Source organism: Orussus abietinus, unplaced genomic scaffold (assembly GCF_000612105.2).
Source record: "Orussus abietinus isolate OABI.00-Male unplaced genomic scaffold, Oabi_2.0 scaffold53, whole genome shotgun sequence".
Lineage (NCBI taxonomy): Eukaryota > Metazoa > Arthropoda > Insecta > Hymenoptera > Orussidae > Orussus > Orussus abietinus.
In genome coordinates, this window is record NW_019394239.1 from 346,673 (window position 1) to 369,447 (window position 22,775).

The window sequence follows — 22,775 nt, forward strand, 5'->3', positions numbered from 1 at the left end:
TTTTTCGAAAAAACTTTATATTTATACCTTAAAAGAACCAAAAAAAGAATTTTTTCAAACATTGAAATTTCGTGAGTTTTAAGACCTTTCTTAGAGCCTCTATAATCACGCGTTGAGGTTTCAAATTCTTCGGTCCACCCAATTTTGAAAAAAGTTTTATAAATATTTGGACGTTTCGATACATATAGAATGACCATTTCATATCATTAAACGGGAGGAAAGCGAATGGAGACTTGCAAATCCAGTCCGAACCGCGATGACAACTGTTATATACAGTTACAACCTTTTCGGAGTTTACCTCACACCGAAGACCGAGCATTAAAGATTAATTGCAGTTTTAATTACCCTTAATACTCCGCAATTAGGGATACGTGGGAAATAATTTATATCTCCAGTTTACAATACGACGTGCAGTTTATTTCCAATGTACATTTAATTTATTCGCGTAGGAATTTATTTAAGAGAAATGTGAGATTAAGTGGCCTCTTAAATCTGCAGAACATGAGGTTAGGGTTGACCAAGTAACCTCAACAACAAGTACCTACAAATATTCGTTAATAGTTATTAGTTTTCTTTAGTACCATTCAAAGAAATGTTTCTTTGGTTCAAAACAAATTTTGTTCTCAGCGTATAATAACCATATTCTATGGTTGAACTAACAAAAATTGTATCGATTCGACGAAATATTTTTTTTACGTGCATCTTTGCATTCTTACAGCACCACATTGTACACGTACACCTTAAAACAGGCAATTATTATTGAATACATCAATTTTCAATCGAAAGTTGACAAAGCTTGACGTATAAGAACCTCGTCAAGCTTTCGGACTGCCTTTTTGATCGGCAGATTTTGAAGTACTGACCAATCGAGGTGCTCTCTCATGGCCGGTAATTCCCTCGGTACTCGAGGCTCTCAGGTCTCGTGCCCGTACTCGTGAGTACGTACATACGTCCGATACTCACGTAGGTGAATGCCGTGGAGAGAAATCATACCGCGAGCGGCAAGGACGAGAGATCCAACCACGCCCGCTGGCCGGCTCATCCCGACTTTCTATAAGCCGAAAACTGGATCACGGTGGTCTCCTGGCCTCATCTCTCCAGCTTCCACGGGCGTTCGCCTTAATTCATGTAACGAGTCTCCCCTTGACGGTCCTTCGGGCACAAGACCCGTAATACTCGCCCGAGACGAGCCGACCATGAAATAAAGTTCTCCGGGAGAAGAAACCTCGTTTTTCCCCACTTTTATCTCCACCACCGAGACGGTTCATTTTGTACGAATAATTACATTCCCGATGAAAACTCCCTTACTTCGGAAAATTAGATGCATTTTTGCTGAGCGTGGGTTCATTGAACATTGAACTTTTTTTTTTATATTTTGGGTGCCCACTTTTGTTAGAGTACTCCAGAGTACTCGTTTAAAGTGATATGAAAGGGTCACTCTATATATATAAAACGTCAAAATATTTATAAAACTTTTCTCCAAACTGGGTGCACCTAATCATGTGAAACTTTAGCATGTAATTATGGAGGCCCTAAGGGTAGGTAATGAGGATAACCGTAATGCTCGTAAAATTTTATTTAAAGAAAAAGCATATATATTCTTGATTTTAGTCTGGGATAAACAAAAAAAAATTGTTGATTACAAATGAAATTTCATGAGCACCACGTTCTTCCTTAGGACCTCCATAATCACGTGCTGAGGTTTCAAATGATTCGGTGCATCCAGTTTGGGGAACATTTTTTTAACGTTTTGACGTTTCGATGTATACGGAATGACCCTTTCATGTCACTTTAAATGTTTTAATATTTTTAGCAGGGTCGTACGTTCGCTTCTTTTAGTATATTTTTCTTTGAGCGAGGGTCTGCAAGCTGCGTGGCACTTCTTCAGGAAATCGGGGCATTCCCAGGGTGGAGAAGAAGTGCACCTTGAAGAGCACATCAGACGTCTGCCGACTCGAGATCGTCACCTCAGTGACGTTCGAGAGTCTCGAAGCAGACGTGGAAAGTTTCCTTGTTTGCAATTGTCTTTTTCTGCTCATTTACTCTCATGTCAAGGAGGGCAGCGGCAAAGGCGTGTCAAGAGATCTCGGCGCCCTAGGCCTGAATACTTTCGCGCTCCTGGCCATCGATACGCTTTTCAATTATCCCCATATCGTGGCTAACGTCGCAGATGTTAACTCTCAACCGGTTCGGCACTTTCGGATAATTATTTGAACCTTGCGGTTATTTTCGTGATACCTCACTGTACTTAATTCTATTATTACAGCTATTAAAACTGTCTCAGACTCGTACAACTGAATCGGGACAAAGTTGACATATAAAATGTCGTAAATAAAAGTAAATTTGGAATTTTTTAAATCTATGGCAGTTTCAACATGCGAATGGAATAATTATAATCTTATTGAAGGGTAACTAAGTTCATATCATTGTAGTGGATAATTGTATCCGGAAAACTGTGAACAAACTTGAATTTCCTTCATTTTCTTTGTATGGTGACATTGGTTTCAAGTATTTCTCGAAGGGAAAGCATCCTCTCATTAATAGTTTCCATCTTTAATGCTGGAAAGAGTAACTTTTTACTGTTACACCTCTTTAATAATTCAGAATTCGTCTTCAGAAATTCATTCGCTTCTGAAGATGTCACTTTCGGGCATTCCTATTTTTCCCCAGAATTGTTCTCTCTCATTCAACATTTAGAGTTTCTACATAAATTAATTTTACCATTTTAATATTGTTATGTGATATATTTTTTAAATTATACTATAGATTAGCTCCATCTGAAAAAGGTGCTAAAAATATATCTAAGCACCCTCAATTTATGATCCGATAAATACTTTAATGTTAAAATGCAGTTTATCGTTATAACTATCACAAAAAGCATCAAAAAGATGTTCAGCAGCCCCACTTACCTGTTACATAAACTATTTTAACATCATAATATTTTTATTTAACTTTCTTTTCTTATTTAACATCATATTTTAACATCATAATATTAAAACGTCGGAAATATCCCCGAAAGGCGTCGGAAAAATGTTCAGTAGCTTCACTTTACTCATATGTAAACTATTTTGATATCATAATATTTAGCGTCGAAATTGTCTTGAAAAGCGTTAAAAAGATGTTCAGCAGCTCGAATTTTTGGGTTCACCCCTGAAGATGGGATATTCTCGGACGCTGCCAAAATCCTCGGTCGAAACAATGCACGGGTTTCCAAGGAGGATAAAGGATTTACGATGCTCTTTATCCCGGTACTTACAAACTGGTTTCGGCGGTCATGCTTGCCACGATGACGCAAGTTTTACGACGGGCGTGTCCGACGGCGATCGCCATTTTTTTGGAGCGTGCGCCGCGCGAGAGGCCGAAACGACGCGGTCGGAAAAGGACCATCGCGAATGCACTCGAGGACGAAATCCCATCTTCCAGAAGAATGACCCGAAAATAACATAAATCGCGATCGATCTCGCGATTAATGAAACGTACAGTTCCCTTAATTAAGACGTTGACACTGACGTATGCGTTGCCCTCTCGCCGCGCTTAATAAAAGCTGCCCGGGAGAGGAACTACTCTTAACACGCCGCAAACTGCCGAAGAAAATAAACGAAACCTCATAATTCAGTAAATTAATTGAAAATCGACGTCCGCAATTATCTCGGCATCGAGTGACCATCGATTGAGGGTCTCTTAATGACGCTCTCGATCTCGGCGCCTCTTTTACAAACACTTATATCGTAAACAAATAGAGACGTTAAGCGGGTAGAAAATTGCACGACTTTTATTTTTGCTTACTTTTGACTTACTTGAATTATTGTGTGGTCATAGTTTTTTCAGTATTACAAGCGATTTCATTATAAACGAATAGATGCGTTAACCGGGTATAAAATTGCACCACTTTTATTTTGGATTACTTTTCATTTAGTTGTATTATTGTGCGGCCATATTTTTTTAGTGTTACAAGCGCTTTTATCACAAAGAAATAGATGCGTTAATCGGCTAGGAAATTGCTCGGATTTTCTTTCTGGTTACTTTCAGCTTATTCGTATTATTGGGCAGCGATATCTTTAAGGGTGTACATTCCAAAATTCGCAATAATTAATTCACTTTGTTGAATGGCCTCAAAGTGTCACCTGCAATAAGTCGGAGTGTTTCCTCAATTAAGTTGTACGCAATGACACGCGTGCGCCTACGTATGACTATTTGCAAATGCAACGGCACTTGTTGCGAGTGCATTGTCGGTGGACAGAGAACCCTATTAATGACGTTTCGGAGAATGACGCAACAAGAGCGATTGATCCTGCGATAAATGATCTTCCTGTCTCCTTAATTATGACATTCGCACTCGCGGTCTCCTCATTACCATACATTATTCGCAAATGCAGCTGCACTTGCAACGATTCGCGAAGGTGATTGACACCACTTCGTCTTTCTCCGAGAAAAGACATTACTACGTCTTCGAGGTACTTCGTGCCAAGTAGTTTCCTCCCAGTACGAGCCAAAGTAACCAGTGCAATTTTCCTCGGACCTTTCGCTTCCCTCTCTCCGTTGCACTTATTATACGGAGAAAACTGCATTTTCCGGCGATCGCGTAAACCACTTTACATCCAATCCTGCAGACACTGACATTGATACCGTGATAAATGATCCCGAATTGCGTCATAACGTTTCCATTTAAACCGTATCCGATTGCCGCGAGGCAGAAAATTATCCTCGCAAGATCGAGTGCCCTAAAACTATTTAAATGCATCATTCTAAATCTACCTAATACTCGTATAATTAATGATCCTGAGTTACGAATGACTTTTACGCATGTTTTCGCACATAATAAATTTCGATTATCTCAACGCATTGTAAACCTTGTTCACACGTTATAAACTGTTTAACGAAAGTAGTACCTTTTTGAAAATAATTACATGAGTATTCTCTAATTTATTCTCTTTCATCAAGTCTTCTTTTTTTTTATAAGCGTTAGCAGGTTTAATATCTCTAATTGAGATGACCGTCTCTTAAAAAATAATGGGAAGACAGTATCTGTATTAAAATTGTCGGTAAATTGTCCGAATATCAAATTATTACTTAGTTTCACAATTATCTCAAAAAAGGACTAAAGATGTAGTCTTTCTTTACAGCAATACTACGCACGTCATTTACATCAATCGAGTTATCAAAATGGTATCTATTTTACGTTTATTAAACTATTTTTCAGTCGCGTAACATGAATGTCGTTTAAACATAGTCTGTACGTAAAATAATTGTTCATAATCGTTTACAATACGTTCAAATAACGTTACGTTAAAGTACACATTTCTTCTCGACTAGGGATAAACGCATAGAAAACTTAACGTGTAGAATCAACGTTATAAATGTGTATTTAAGGTACAGAAAAAACCATGGGTGGATAAGCGTTTAATTTTTTCCCGTACCACTCTCTTTCTCTTAGGTTTACATGAATTAGACGTGAATTCCACTATTTTGTATTTATAGGGTTATCTTCACAATTATCTCAAAGAAGGACTAAATCCAATCTTGATGACCTGGTTAAAGTTGACATTACTCATTCAAGATATTCAGTAAACGATTCTCTCTGTCCAGTTTGACGCGCCAGACTAAAATTGCAGGTAATGACAAGGTCTGTGTTGTGCGCCTCTTATATATATATATTTGGCGCGAAACTCTACCAAACTTCTTAATACGGGTCCAGGTAGCTCCTGTTTACGGTAGTAGTCATTGTCATTTACATCGATCGAGTTATCAAACTGACATCCAAGCAAGCAGAGGTTCATTCTGTAAACGAACTACGAAAAGCAAAATGCGACGACATGAACGCGCTCCTCTCTTTAGGTGGACGGTTAACACCGATCGTCCAGTCGGGCAAGTCTAATTGGCACACCTCGACCGAAAATAAGAAAGCCGCGAATTGCAACTATACGACTCGAAACGCACCCTTTCGCCTCTCGGGCATTGCATCGCGTTTCGAGTGGCTTAATTACACGGCACTCGGTCGTCTCGTCGGCCGCATAGCGATCGCGACGCGCCAAGAAGCGTCCTTTTTGTCGACGGTTTTTTTCTTCCCCGCGCCGCAAGAGCGAGTGAATTTCTCTTTCGTCGGCGACGAGAAGACGAGCGGTGACACGGGAGAGGATTAACGTCTAACTGGAGCACAGCAACGGTACCGAGAGAGTCGGCCAATCGACCGACGCGGTCACCGCTTGAGCAGGTCTCGAAGGGCCGCCATCTTGGAAATTATGCGTTGCCTTCGGGAAAATTAGGTTGCTCCGTCACGCAGGCCTGAAAAGACACGAGATGCGACGTTCAATTCGTTTTTCTACTGTGGCGACACATGAAAAGAAATCTGGTTAAGATATGGGAACCAGAAAATGGAGGAGGAGGGAAATGGGCTCAATTTTTGTGGATGACCACACGGAAAAATAAATATATCCACCCTGAGAAAAAATTTTCATTTAACCATAGAGATACTTCTTTGAATAGTACTAAAGAAGTATTCAGATAATTCAAATAATAATTATTCAACTCAAATTTCAAACTCATTGTTGAAGTGCATTACGGATAAGGAAATGGAGAAACGTCCTCTTTGTGAATAACTTTTGTAGATCATGATCGTCGATAATCACTGCTGAAAAGCACCTACAGATGCAGAGATCCGAGTTCGCTTGTGATCGACTGTTTAAAATGAAAAAATATGACAATTTGTTCAGGAGAGTTGAAAATTGATGAAGCTTAATGTTGAAATTCGATGTGGATTAAAAAATTAGAAAATGAGGCATCCTTCATCTGACCACTTTTTTTGTGGATGATCGTGTAAAACGATTTGAATCGACGAGAATCACTGTTGAAGAGCATGTAGTAATACAGAAATACGGCGATGATTCCTAATGGACCACTACTTGAAACCAAAAAATACGGAAAATGATTTATGATGTATAAAGTGTATCCTAGCTCTTGGTTAACGGGTATTATACGTTTATTGCGTGCGTAATGGGCACGTATCGGATCCACGATTACTGCGTGTATAAATCACATTTACGCTTAGATGTAATAACATCGCGTATCAGCCAAACATTTGTCAAGTTCCCGAACGTACATTTATGACCTAAAACGTACACCTTACAATCCTCACCTGAACCCAAATACAAACCGCATTTCCAAATGACAAATTCCAAACTGAAACCAACCCCGTCAAATCCTGACATAAATTCGCACGCTATCACGAAGGAAAATAGAAAAAGAACCCACCATAACTAAGAAATCCGGTAGAGGTTCGCGCCAAGTACTAATACATACCCGCGTATAAAAACATCGAAAGTGTTTTCACCGTGCAAAACCGGATTCTTACGGCACAAGCTTTAATTTCTCCGTGCAGAGGCTTAAAACATGTGCTTAAACGGTTTTAATTATAGTCATAGAGACCCTAATAACCCTTTTATTATGTCTTCGCCCGTGCGAGACTACGGCCTCGGCCACCATTGTGCGCCGAGAGAAGGGTCGATATTTTTTACTTGTTTTTTAGAACGCGCCGCGAAAAAAAATCGGATCGTCTTATATAGAGGCGGAAGGCAGTAAGAGTTCTTCTTGAAATTGAGACGATCGCACGTGACGATTAGGCCTGACCGGTCGCCATTGAGGTGCGTATAGAGACGTCAACGCATGGGCGAGAAAGACGCCGGCGGAGACCTCGATGCCGGGACGCGCGTTGATTTCTCGCCGCGATAAAGTCCATATTTTACGGAGCATAATGCTTCGTTGGACCTCTTAAATTACTCAGGCATTGCAGTCGGGTTCGGTCTCGAGCCTCTTCTCGCTCTTCCAGGTGCTCTCGATTCCGGCTCGAGGAATAATCGGTGCTTAATCTCCGCTTGATCGATGAGGATGCGTTTAAGGCGTAATTCCGATGACGGTCTCTCTCTCTGAAATTGACGGTCAAATTCAAGATCGCTTTTCGATTCTACATGATAAATGCGAGATTATTCATTTCTACCCGAAGTTACGTTGATTTATGGATCATTTAAATGTAACATCCCCTGATAAGAGTTGCTCGAATTGATAATAAGATTTATTGACCAATTTTTCTTGACTTTAGAATTTTATAGAATGTAATAACGATGAGGAAAGGGAAACAATATCATTGGGATTGAATCTTCTATCGATTTTAGATGATAAATTCGAGATTATTCATTTAAACCCACGCATTTATTTACGGATAATTTAAAAGTATTACCACTGGTGCAAATTCTGCTCCAGAATTAATAAGAGGTGTTATGTTGCAATTTCTCCAGACTAAAATTCTGAGCATACGACAAAATTCCAAATTCGTCGGAATTTTAAATTCTGTACGATGTGTACATACTGGTGGAAAGGATCGTAAAATTATGGGGTGGTTTTTTAATTTTTTAAACCAACGAAAAATGATAGGCGATTACCATATTTCTGATGAATGGGGATGTGTTTAAGGCGTATTACCGCTGCAACGCCAAAGGAATTAATCAACCAGGGTCCCAACATTGCTTATTAATATGCATCGACCTCCCAATCGGCCAAAAAAACTGGGCAATTTACCTGCAACATGTTTACCCTCTTTTTCAATTCTTTATAATTTAATTTTTTATTTTTGCGGTATTCCTTGTGGTGTACCTGCACAGAAAAAAATGCGTGATGTCATCGTAGGACAGTATTAGTTTCAGTATCATTTTTATTGCATGTTTATAAAATATTAAAATTAAATATGTCACTGAGATCTTCAACAAATATTTTATATATCTTCAAATGAAATCAACAAGACATCTTAAAAAATTTGTCGCTTGAGATATTTAGCGAAAATTACTAAAAAATATTAAAAAAATATTCTATGCTGCTAGGGTACCTTTAAAAAACTTCATTGGCTCGCTTCGTGTTCATCGTTCAAATATAAGTATCTGTTGAAGCAAGTAAAATTTTGTATTATGTCTTCCATTTTTCTGAATATGCCTGGCTAACAGGGATCTTACGTCTGATTCCAGACAACCCGAATAACCGAGGCAGCCCAGGAGCAGCAAGGCCGAGGGTGACATCGGCGTTGTGATGAGCGCATATCTCGGAGTAAGCACCCCTGCCCCGTCGCGAATCGACCCGAAGTATCCGCCAGCCATGCGGGAAAAGGACTCCAGCCCCAGGAAGATGCCGGGCCACATAAGCCCGAAGCAGGCGAGCATTTACCCCCTGAGCGTGCGCGTCCCCGACGCGGAGGAGCTGCCCTACGACCTGAGCCACGGAAACGCTCGAAGCAGTCCAACGATGAACCAACAGCCGCACATGAGTCCAGCAGCACGACCTCCAGCATCCCACCACCACGAGCTGGACTGCGAGCCGCTGGACCTGCGAGTGGACCGGAAAAAGGAGCACCTGCGGGACGAAAACCAGAACGACATCGAGGTCCTGAACCAAAACAGCCTAGGAAGTCTGCCATACCACACGGTGTTGTTCCCCCAGCACCACGCGGTGCATCCGCTGGTGCTGGAGGCGATGTACCGCTCCCATCACCACACCCCATCGGTGGCGGACCTGCCGAAGATCCAGGTGAGGGCTCTGCCGACGATGGTACCCCTGCCTCCGAACAGGTTCTCCACAACGTCCTCAGCTACGCAGGCTCCAGCCCGAGCGGCAAGCCCTGTGTCTACGCAGCAACAGGTGGCGCAGCAGGCTAACCCCCAGCAACCTGCGCCGCAGCAAGCTCAGGTGACCCAGCAGCAACAGGTGACCCAGCAGGCGCAGCAGCAGAGCTCGAGCCTGCCCACGTACTCCATCGCTGCAGTCGGCACCGGACTCAAGCCCAAGGACCGGTACTCTTGCAAGTTCTGCGGCAAGGTCTTCCCCAGGTCCGCCAACCTGACCAGGCACCTCAGGACCCACACCGGCGAGCAGCCCTACAAGTGCAAGTACTGCGAGCGATCCTTCAGCATCTCCAGCAACCTGCAACGGCACGTCAGGAACATCCACAACAAAGAAAAGCCGTTCAAGTGCCCGCTCTGCGAGAGGTGCTTCGGTCAGCAGACCAACCTGGACCGGCACCTGAAGAAGCACGACGCTGATGGACCCACGATACTGGACGAGGTGCGCTCGCGTTATCACGGGCAGATGCCAAGAGCTGATGAATCTTACTTCGAGGAGATCCGCAGCTTCATGGGGAAGATCACCTCCCAGAGACAGGGTATTCCCTATTTCCCTGGGCTCCTGGGGCCGCCCAATACGGAGGACTTCAGAAACGACAAGCAGCAGCTACAGATGGAGGAGAAGAGGGGCGATTCTTCCTACTTCAGCGACCGGGATAATCTCAGCTCGAGGTCCAGCAGCAGCGCGAGCAGGCCTGAAAGTGTACACGATGAGCAGAGGGATGCAGCTTCGCCGCCTTTGTCTCCTGGGAACAATACCTGAGGATCGGATATCTCGGTATCTGGACACTCTTCAAGTCTCGCGAGTTATCTGGGATCTGGTCCTTTCGGGGATGATTCCTGGAGCTCTTCTTCGGGGACGGAGATGTAGGTTAGGTCGAAGGTGCTCGATCTGGACGGCGAGGTCCTGGAAGGCTCGCTCGTCCTTCGGACTGCTGCAGGTGGATGCTGCACCTTCTATCCTCGTTCTGGGTCCCTTTCTTCTCATGGGAACTTTCTCAGTTTGGGACCTGGGATAGGCGCAAAGCCCGTCGTTTCGTTACTGGTACCGTAGTTGTTAGCTCGGGATCTTATTGCAAGAAGAATGGATTCTCGACCGAGGTTTTGTCCATGGCTAGAGCGCACGCGTAGTAGGAAGTGCACAGTACCTGAAGAAAACCGCGAAGAAGTTGACGAGCCGGAGAATCGCCGACCGTACACTCGCGAGAACAAGCTGCACTTCCGGGAAATTTCAGATGTTATGGAGACTGTGTGAAGATAAAAAGAAAAATTACACTCGATGGAATTACGATAGTTACATCAAGCAGGATCACTGCTAAAATTCACATATTTGCTGATATTCCGGAATCTAGAATGTCCCTTCACACCCAGAAACAGAAAACGCGACGCGTTTCTTATATACCATCTGCAAAATGGATATATAAAAGTCAATAATTCTGAGATTTTGCGCGTGGATTTGATGTATAATTTGTAATATATTCAACGAACTTTTAAAAGGTTTTAGAAGAGATTTACATTTAAAAAAAAAAGTGAAACAACGACATTTCGGAATAGAAGAACATTAGTAGGTGCTTTTATCCCCCATTAAGGTAGTTCTAATAAATTAACGTACATAACCTCATTCATCTCCAGGAAACTTCGGATTACGCCTTAAGCAAGGTAGAAATCGATTCGATCATCGCCAACATCCTTCGCCAATTACCGGGTATCTAATCTCCTCGAGCCAAAGGCGTGCCGCGTTTTCAGGAATTTCTTGGAGAGATCTGCAAACCCGGTGAAAAATCTTCCGGAATGATCGCAGTTTCACCCCGAACGATGTATCGTCGTTTCCCCTCGCACGAGACGTTTCACCGTATATCCTTTCACGAGTGCCACAAGAAACAGGACTCCTTCCTAAAAATGCATTAGTATAACAAATCAGTGATCCACTTCTTCATTACTGACCAAAAAAGAAAAATTGAAATCATCTGAATGAATATTCAATTCCTTATCTCCATCAACCAATCAGCAATTTGAGTGACACAAATGCGACACCGGCTGAGAAAAATTCAATATTTGCAAAAAATTGGTTAAAATGAAACGCTCCAGTCTTGTCTTCATCTTCCAATTATTGGTATGCATGATAAATGCGCAAAGCCTCCCGGAAAAAATGCAATATGTACAAAAAATTGAAAAAAAAACGACTGATCATTTCCATACATTGAAACGTATCAAATTCAACCTTCGTCTTCGAATCGACAGAACATGCGCAGCGCTTCCTAAATGGACGCGGTCATCATTTGCAAAAAATTATTCATCAGATGAGATCGACTCGCACGTCAATGATTCTAATCAGTTAATAGGAATACGGGGCATCGAATACGAGATGTTTTATTATCGCGATTATGCATTAATCGAGGCGACTTCGGGCGGCTCCAGATAACTTCACGGCGTAAAAGAGGCGGAAATCGATTCGCAGGATCGTCGTCGATGTCCTCTGTCGATCTACGAGTATCCTCTCTGTCGTAATCGTCTCACCTGGTCTTTTTTCCTCTTTCCTTGCCCCGAGGCTCGGCCGAGTCATCGCGAGCCGAGAATCGACCCGAAGAAGTCGCGAAAAAACTTCCCAACCAATTCGTTCCGGCAGGAAAATGGCGCGCGGCTCTGGATTTTACGACCTAGAAAGTGAATTTAAACGGCCGCGGTGTATCAGTGCCCAATCGGAACGTCTCGTGCCCGATGATAAACCTGGGCCGATAAACCTGGACAGTGAAAATGCTTTAGAAATCGACAGGGCTAGACCGAAAGGGGGGCGAAAAAACCGACGCCGGAGTACGCAGAGACAAACTGGCAGCCGCTTCCTAGACCGAAATCGATCTTTATTCTGCAAATATTTGTTATCGCGTGACGAAGGCATATTTCTTGGTGAATTTTAAGGGTTTTGTAGGATTTACAAACAAAAATCAACTCACTTCGTTTGAAACGATAGAGTAGACGGAGGAGGAAGAGGAAAATGGCGGCCGCGCTTCCTGGACCGAAGTCGATCTTTATTCTGCAAATATTCCCTACTGCCTGACGAATTGTACTAAAAGCTTAACAAAAGCCTTATCCTTGATGAATTTTAACTGAGTATATAGGATTAACGTACGAAAATCAACTCGGTTCAGTTGAAACGATAAAGTAGGGGTCGGCGTAGGAAGAAACAAAATGGCGGCCCCAACGAGCGGCTATGAAAACGATTTCCCCGGTTTATGTCGTGATAATATGCAGTTTACGTTGATCCGGTATTTTACGAGGTGGCATATACCGTGTAAAAAATGACAATCCAACATTTTATTGATTCAACGAAACATTTTTCTGCATTTCTCTCTCTTCCTCTCTAGAGAGCGGTTTTCATAGGTTCACCTCTTCGTCCCGGAATCCGAAGTTCGGGCGGCTTCGCCCTTCTCGCGGCCGCGACTTTCTAAGCCCGGCCGGGGGCAGCTGCAGCTGCGGACGCGTTTCTAACGCGGCGACGGCCTCGGGTTCTCGCGTTACACTTTGCCACGCCCAGAGATCGGCGCTCGGCTCATCGCGAAAGTGAAACGCCGAGCCGCCTTATCCGAAGGGGGTTCGCCGCGAGCGAGAGCGGCGCCGGTTCCGCGAGATCGAGATCGAATCGATTGGCTCGATCGGTCGATCAAGATCGCGCTTCCCTAGGGCGAAAGCGGGAGAGCCACCCTAACCCTATCGACCGATCCCTGGGGATCGATGTCCGATCCTTCGCGCGGAATTAATTGTCGCCGTAAAAAGCGACTGGTGAGAGAAAGTGAACGCGCGACTTCCGATCGGAGACATTAGGAGCCGAGATTCAGGGCGGGGAACATCGGCGCGAGGGCTGGATTTTCTTCCTGTATTCCTTCTTTCATTTTTCTTTTTTTCTTCCATTCTAACTAATTATTTTTACTTTGGGATTCCACTCTCGACTTTCTAGCTGCAAAGTGTTCAGCAGCAAAAGGTAAACGACAATGTTTGGGTCCTCTTTCGACGACAAACGCGTAAACTGGGACCATCGGCACGAGGACTGCATTTCCTTCTGCTCTTTCTTCTATTTTATTATTCATTAGAGTGATAATATCAAATGATGCAATCCGCGACTATTATTACAACATTATAGAATCATCTCCCCGGCAAAAAGTTCAGGGTAAAAATTTGCATGACCGTCAAAGTGATAATATCCAGTAACGCAACCTCCTTCTATTATTGCATTATAGAATCATTTCCATGGGAAAGAATTCAGAATAAAAATGTTCAAGACCGCCACAATGAAAACATCAAGTAACGCAACCTCCGAATATCATTGCAACATTATGGTATCATTTCCACGGCAAATAATTCGAGGTAAAATCTGTCCTACCGTCAAAGTGCAGCGAATTCGAATTCTCGTTTTCGCGAGACGTCGGCTCGGTTAGGCCGTCGTTTCGAAAAGATCTCGGAGCTCACGGTACCTCGACGGCTTTCGCGAATTCACGTTACCGTTTTACTACCGTCAATGGAACTGTACAGGCTTGCCTCTTAGACATAGTGCGCCGAAAAGGGAGACTCGTTGCTCGAAGCAGGCGCGAGTAGTAGAACCGCTTTCCAGGTGCCCCACACCGAAGACCTCGCCTCCATTTTTTCTTTCCATCCAGGTAACTCGAGAGTTAACTATCGTGCCAAAATATAACTTCAATGCCAGAAATCTGGAGCACTCCCCGCCGGCATTTCCCACGGTTCTCCTTTGTCGGCGCGCTCCTCGCGCGTATACGTGTGTACATACGGCAACACTAAAAAATACAGCAATACGGTCTAATATATACCTACTAAATACATAGGCAGATATTCATATTGACAGAGCAGCAGAGATAGATATATATATATATATGTATAGAAATATATATAGAAATATATATGTATACGTATGTATGCGGGCGAGTAAGCTCGCATGCCTGTATGCGAGAAACTAAAGGATGCAGATGCAGGTTCATTTTAATATATACGCCCTAACGGACCGATCTTCGTATCGAGGCTCAATTTAGATAGTTAATTTGTCGATAAGCACATTTCATTCGTATCGACCAATCGATGAAGTCGCCGGATGACTCGTAATTGCATTCGAGGCCGTCAATGTCATCCAATCGTTTTTATCGACGAATCCCGATAACAAAGTTTTACATGAATCCATACATGTACTCTTAACACGGTCGAATGACTCACATACGAAACTGTCGATTTAAAATTAAACATTAGAAATTTTCACTTATCTTTGACATTGGTAATTACGCGTGCATTCAAATGATATGAACGCAACTGATAAACACAAAGTGGTGGAAGATACCTTGAAAAATGGTATAAAAGCGTTTACTGTAATCGTATAAAGTGCGATGAAATATAAAAGAACGTGTTTTACCAATTCCAATGTCCGCCCTTTCCATGACAAATTCAACGTTGATTTAACGTTTATTCTACGTTTGAAACGTGAATTCCACTATTTTGTGTTTACTGCGCTTGTATTCTTAACATGGTACTGAAATATTAGCCACAGATTGAATAACGTTCAGATGCGAAACAGCTTACTATAAATTCTGCGTTAAAAATTTTTTCGACGATGTAAATTGCGTTGATTATTGTTTAATGATATGGAAATTACGCTGACTTAACGATATAACTATTTAGGTGTCTGTCGAGTCTCCATGCCGTGAAATTGACTCGAAGCGTGTCAGTCGGAGAGCGTCGTATCAAGACCCGATGTTAGTTAATAACTATTGTCTTGGTGTTATTTTGTTCCTCCGCTCATCGAGCGACGACTTCGAATAGTTAGAGCCGAATTGAGTACGCATTTTATGAATTACTCGTCCCGTGCAAAATCGAGACATTTGCGGGTTGCGACGGTCTCTCCGGCGGAGCGCCCTGAAAAGATTCATTTTTTAACATTAACAATTCATCCTTTCCGGTCTAAGCGAATCTTATTGTTAGACGAACGAGGGCCATCCCCGTTTATTTCCTCCCTAGAGCGAAGATGTTCTTAACGTTACCGCCGATCGTTGTTTAAACGGTCTTAATAGTAAGCTACTCCCACAGTGTTCCAATTCCATGTCAGGATAAATAGCCGAGCACGAGCTGCGATTTGTTGGCATCTTAATTCCACATTACGAGTTTCTTGATCTCCCTAAATCCCTGAAAAAAATATCTACCATTAATCCACCGTGGTACAAATTAATTTCACATATCTAAACTAAAGAAATAACTGCAATGAATTTCAAGAATACTCTAATTATACAGAAATTTTCATTAAATTTTAGAAATTCCAAAAAGAACCGATTCCTGGAAATAATCATTCTTCGGAAAACTAATTTAAACGTAACCTAACTTTGATTTTCACGTGCTTATACGCGTGGATTTTATACAGAAATGAATTGATCGATTCTGATCGTGATAATTAATTCAGCGTTGCAAAGTCAGATCTATAAATACTTTTCGGCTGAATAATTTCATTTCTCGATATGTTTTGTGTTGTAACTCAATTTTGCAATTAAATCAGAAATTGTTTTTACGTCAAATACATGGAATCGATTAATTCCTCAAACGCGGCAAACTTGAAATTTATTCAGCGCCCTCTCTGATGACCAACTTGTCGCACTTCGGCTCGCTTAACCTTAAGCAAAACTCTGTAAAGAACTGTATAAACGCTAGAGTATCTACGATTGTGATTTCATCGAGGTTACCGATTTATACGTACTTAGCGGTAGAGAGGCGCGAGCGGCGTCGCGACGCCGCTGCAGCGCCGGGTCAAGTTCGTAGGATTAAGGTCGACAGTTTTAATCTGTACCACCCACGGCTGATCAGGAAGACAGCTACGGGCCAATTTTAAGTTTAAGTCTGGTTTAAGCTTCCATCCTAACCTAACTTAACCGAAACTTAATTATTTTGAATAAGAACTCATAAAAAGCGTTTATGTATTCCTTATCTTAATTCTCTTTCAGCATAAACGCTCTCTATGCACCTCTTACAGTAAAAAAGTAAGTAAGGGTTAAGACGGACGTATAAACCAAACTTTATGCTTCCATTCTAACCTTAACTTAACCCAAACTTAAATGTTTATAATGAAGAAGCCATAGAGCGCGTTTATGTTTTCCCTTCCTTAATCTCACCTTAGTCTTAATCCTCAAAAATGCCCAACCGTGACTTTAACAAATTCCGAGATTTTCAGGTAAGGCGCATGCGTGTTATACAAAAAAAGGGCGCGTGGTTTAAATGTGCACTTTGAATAACCTCCATAGTTATTCGTTATTCAATGCCGCGATAATTCGGATATCAGCGAAATTGAACAACGCTGGCTATCTATGTTATTGTTTTCATTTCACGGTTTCAACATTATTTGTTATAAACTATTAGTGGATACCAGAGGATACCGCAATGTACGTACTAAGCATGAGGTGCAAACGATGTAGCACGCAATTTACGAAGTATAAGAAGATACAATGCCATGTATTGAAATCGTTCAAAAACTTTCCGTAATACCGTGAGCTACTCATTTTTCACATTTTCGCTCAATTTGCTTTACGTAATAGACCTCCTTATTAGCTAGAATTAAGTTTGTCTAAGAATTAGAACACGGATTAAACGATCTCTGAAAATTAGGGCAAAGGAACAGTTAAGTTAGCATTAGAACGAAAGCTTAAACCAGGCTTGAGCCTCGCGAATGGTTCGAGACCAATCGGAGCGTGCTTCGCGGGGTTGGAGGGCGCCGATTCGCGGTTTCCGCTGGACCGCCGCCGGCCCAGCGGAAAGCGTGCGCGCGCACCGCACACAGGGAGGAGCATCTCGGCCTCGCGTATCTTTTGGCGGCCTCGTTTCGCGGCCGAGCACGCGAGATCCTTTCTCGGGAGTCTCGTGACTTTCATGAATTACGCTCCGATCGCTCCTGGCCGTTCCTCTCGCATAGCGTTTTAGCTACGTAGTCTTATGTAGCTTCGTGGTGACTGTATATATGTCGATATGTATTATTCCCATAGAAATATAAGAGACGATTCGTTTTAAACGCGACGCCTGCACGTTTCCCTCTCCCCTTGCGCGCGCTCGGGAAAAAAAAAGTTTGATGATATGTTGCGCACTTCGCAAACAAATTACGATATGTGTTTCACGACTTCAAGACTTAATATGCCTGAATGGAGTAAGATATCCTCGGAGAGAAGTCTGAATATAGAAACGAAATGGAATTTTAATTCAGCTTGCCTTGGTCACAGCGCCAACTTTAAAATCATTTCCTAAAACAAATTCTTGCGACAAATATTTATTTGCTGTTAACTAGATCGTGGGAAGTTAATGTGAATTTCTATAAAATCATCTGCTCGTAAGTACTGTTAAGGAACAATCTAGAGAACTGTCGAAATTTCGCGTATGCGTCAGCTCTTATATACAAAAATTGTAATATCCATTTTTTATCTGCGCGCGGAAACTTGTTCAATGATGTAGATGGGAATCATATTCCGTTTGCTCAGACCATGCATTTTGGTCACCGTAGGCATTACAGTTTATTGTTACTATCTTAATCACCCTGATAATTCAGATGCGTTAAAACTGAAAGTGTAAAGGTTGCTTTGGTTAACGGACACTTAGTGTGTACAGTACACTCATGAAAAATGATTATGTTCGTATATACAGGTAACCACGCTGGTCAATTAGTGTTGCTTCCGTCAGGGAATCATCTTTTCCGGTAATAAACTATTTTCAATTTAACAAAAGACTTGCTGTCTCGAAATACTCTTTCCTAACTCGAGTTAACCAATAACTAAAAAGACGCCATCTTGACAAGACATTATTTCTAAAACAAATACAAGTAAATTAATAATGCAATTAAATGTTATGCCCACGGTGGCCTTATTGAAGAGATAAACTATAATTTAACAGCTAGAAATGAAAACGTTCGCATTGGTCAGCGTAATCCAATATGGCGGCCCTTCTAGAAGCTTTTCCATCCAGCCAAAGGACGCCACCGGTCATCCCGAAACGAAATTTCACGTGGTACAATTAACGTGATCCGGTTATCCAGGGTCACAAGGTGCTGTGAGAACCGGAACGAATGGACGAGACGAGGACGTGACTCTGTAAACAAATCGGACCTAAAGATTTGAGATCTCCATTGCGCCATGAACTTCGGGTCTCCATAGAGCGAGCGAAACCTCAGATTTTCGCGTTGCGAAAATAACCAGCGTTCACGTAACCCTAGGCAAGTCGTCCGCCGATTTCATGAAAAAAATAAACTACACGCGTCCTAAAATTAAAGAGCCCCTTTACTATCCTTATTCAAAGGTTAACTTACAATTTAATCAATAGAAATAAAGAAATTTCAGTGCGATATTTTCGCAGTTTGTCCCAAAATGACGACCTTCGGAAAAGCTTTTCCACCAAAACACGCCACACCCATCTTCATGCCACACAGCGATCTAAAGAAACAGGTTTAAACATACCCAAGTCATCTAAACATCAGGTTTAAACATTTTGTAAACCTAAGATTACATTTTTCTCCGCACGCACAAGTCTCTGTTATGACTTTTCGCAATGGCGCAATTTTCGAGCAGAAATTCGCGGTGTGCGTGACGTCGGAAACATCTCTCTTTCTTCGATTACGCAATTACGTTAAATCAAAAGCGAGACGTCCGGTTTTTCGCGATGCGAAAATATTGCCGTTCACGTAATCCTAGGTTAAGTGTCTACTCGTATAGTTCGCGGACTTTGATCGAGGGGCGCTACCTTCGACGTCGCATCTTTCCAGGGAAGAAGCCGTTCGTAACTCGACTGGTTTACTCTGAAGGTTCGATATCATGGCACGAATAACAGATCGACATAACGAACGAACAGTAACATCGATTCCTGTGACTCTCCAATTAACGTTATCAGCTACGAGATTTTGCCCTTGTGCTTGTTATGCGGTTAACGTTGCACGTCGCCGCCACGTTCCATTGCAGAAAATTAATTTCCTTCCGTTGTGAACCAATAGCCGCCCTAGTTCTTCGTTCCCACAGCGTCCGGAAACAAGAAAACGAGGATAGTAAAGATATGGGATCTCCTCTCTTCCAAGTGGCGCTTAATATACCTTCGAGAAGCGGTTCCTGCAGATCGATCCTTGGAAAATCGACGGTACACTGGGAGACATCAATGCCCTCCCATCCTGCACAGGCGATGCCGTATCTGCAGGGGAGGCATTTATGTCCGCCATTGTACACTGGGAGACATCAATGCCCTCCCATCCTGCACAGGCGATGCCGTATCTGCAGGGGAGACATTCATGTCCGCTATTGTACATCATGCGAAAATCACATTTCCCCCATTAACTTTCCATAGATTAGCGGTTTTAAGTGCTAACAGGTCTGTGGATCCACCAATAATATAACTTACAGGCCGTTAAGGTATTATGAAAGTGTCATGTATACATATTTAAACGTCAAAATATTTATAAATATTCATCCAAAATGGGTGCATCAAATAATTCGAAATTGTAACACGTGATTATGGAGGTCCTAATGAAGATCTTAAAACTCGCGAAATTTTATTTCCAGACAAAAATTTCTTTTTTTTGTTTTTGTCCGGGATAAATACAACATTTTCTTTCGAAAAATAAAATTTCGCGAGTTTCAAGACCTTCAGTAAAACATCAATGATCACGCGTTAAAGTTTCATATTATTCGGTGCACCCATTTTGGAGAAAAGTTTTATAAATATTTTGACGTTCTGATATGTATAGAATGACTCTTTCATAACACCTTAATAGCTTCTTTTATAATAGTAAATGGCATTAGGTTAGATTAGATTAATTTCTTAACTATTTGGTAGGGAATTCATTCGAGGAATTTGTTTACGCTTTTTACAAGCGCAATTATGCAAAATAGAATTTTTCTAGAAAAGTGGGCGTAATAACTTTTTTTCTTATCAGAGTTATAGCGCATAATGAATATAGTTATTGGGAATTCCTGACTCTTTCTATCGAACGCATTTCTTACAGGATGTCAATTACTGCTGTACTAATAATAACTGTAAGCCTTATCCCAAGTATTAGCCGACCGCGATTGACGGCAGTACATATGCTCGGTTCATGTAATACCAATCCCGAAGTATTGAGTAACGCGCTCTCAATTGACCACCGAGTGTCAGCCATTTTTACCTACCTCAGTTCTATTTAAATAAATTTGCAATTAAAGGCCCTTCTCAAAGAACTAAATTACAAAAAGATCAACTGAACATTTACAATAAATTTTAGAATTAACAGTTCAAAGTTAACTAACGTTCAATGGCGCGTTGAGACCCGTATAGTACGACAAATTATTACATAGATATATTATGTGAACGACCCAAATCCTCTGTGTTATATAAAACCGGAATTTTCTTATACTAAACAGGTAATTTTCATTAAATTCCAAAGAACTCGATCCACCCGGCCAAGAAAAATGGACGTCGAAGTGGATCACTTCAAACCGAGCGAACCGCATTCCGCGTACAATTTTTAATTGGACGTACAAATTGATGTTCCCGCATTTCCTAAGTGACGGGAAGCCGTAAACTTCTCATATGAATATTCGCATTAACTTTAATCCGCTGCAAGGAAACATTTTCCACGAGCACGGTCGCCGGACACGCGACAAAATAACACAACCGACCGGCTTTCGATATCGGAAGACACGTGAACCCCCCACAAAGTCATGGCAACTCGTTCGCACGTCTTCAAGAATTATAACACGACCTCTTCCTATGTATTGGGGGTCAGCCGACCTTTGCAGGACGATTGGAATCCAAAAATAAACAGTCGATTCATCTCGGCCAGAGTTGGCCGCGGATAACTCGCGTCTTTATGGCGAGTTTACTTCAAGTCGGAGTTGCAAGAAGTTCCAGCTAAGGTAAGTGATTTCATCGGTGATTTCCGTAAATGCGACGTCTTTATTCCCATCTACGTACACCTGCAATAAAACAAAGCAAAAGGTTAATTGAATTTTATTCATGTATTTTTCTGACCTCTTCGGGAAGAGAAAATGCGACGCCATTTTTTTTCATTTCCTCCGTTTCGTACATATGCAACGAGATGAAAGAAATATTAACAGAATTTAATTTTGGTATTATTTTTACCTTTACTTCCTGATGCGAAAATGTCACGACTACTGTTTTCATTTTCTCCATTTCGTATTTCTATAACAATGACAAAAGTTAACAGAATCTTATTAACGTATTTTCTGCTACCGCCTTACGACCTTTTCTACATTTCTTTAGAGAAATTTATAAATAAATAGAGAGTTTATTCTAATTAATCTTTTAAAAAAGCTGAAGTACGGTGACGCGCTTTATTTAATTTCCAATTCCATGTAACGATTTAGTAATAAGGAATCCCGCCGCACTGGTCTCGTTACTCTTGTTTCCTTTAACCGCCTTGATCCCTGCGGTGTAAACAGACACGTCCTCCGAAAAAACAATATGGTTTCTCCTAGTTGATAACCGGAAGTGAATAACAGATTCTAAGAAAACCACTGAAAAAATAGAAATATTTCGTTTCCTGTAAGTCGTACTTACACCTTCAAGAGACGTTCAAATATAACAATACTTTACTAAATTCCAAATTCCGTCTAAGGATTTAGCAAAAAGGAATCCCACTACGCGCGAATTATCTCGCGTGCTGCGTTGGTCTCGTTACTCTTGCTTTCTTTAATCACCTAACCCCCGCGGTGTAAACAGACGCATCCTCGAGGGAAACAATATGGCGGTTTCCTGCTGACGAGGGTCGCGCGACCTTTCCAGGCCGCTACGAAACCATAAATAAAGAGCCCGCTCATCTCATCCAAACTTGGAGGCGAGTAATTGGAACGACCTGTTAGACCCTGTGGAGGTCGGCAGAGGAATCTCCTGGCCTCGCGGGGGACGCGACTTTGACCTAGATGCGCAAACTGTGCCGACGCCACGTAACGAGCGCAGCGCACCTACCGCAAACCTGGGGAACTCGCAATTAGCGGACGTAATCCTATCGAGGAACTCCTCCATGCGCTTCCTTCTTCAAGCCAAGTAAGACTTCATATTGATCCAATGCATGTTAATATGCGTAAAAATAGGGTTAAGGGCCAAAAACTTGATAAAGGCAAGTCG

General features: G+C 42.0%; 1 protein-coding gene across 1 annotated transcript in view; it reads left to right on the plus strand.

Moving 5' to 3' along the window:
* LOC105704197 (transcription factor hamlet-like) overlaps positions 1 to 19,185 on the plus strand; it is a 39,577-nt gene extending 20,392 nt beyond the window's left edge. Inside the window, exon 2 of the mRNA XM_012433236.2 lies at positions 9,009 to 19,185. Within this exon, the coding sequence (XP_012288659.1) occupies positions 9,070 to 10,419 (1,350 nt within the window). The 5' untranslated portion in view covers positions 9,009 to 9,069 and the 3' untranslated portion in view covers positions 10,420 to 19,185. The remainder of the gene's footprint in view (positions 1 to 9,008) is intronic.
* The last annotated feature ends 3,590 nt before the right edge of the window (positions 19,186 to 22,775 follow it).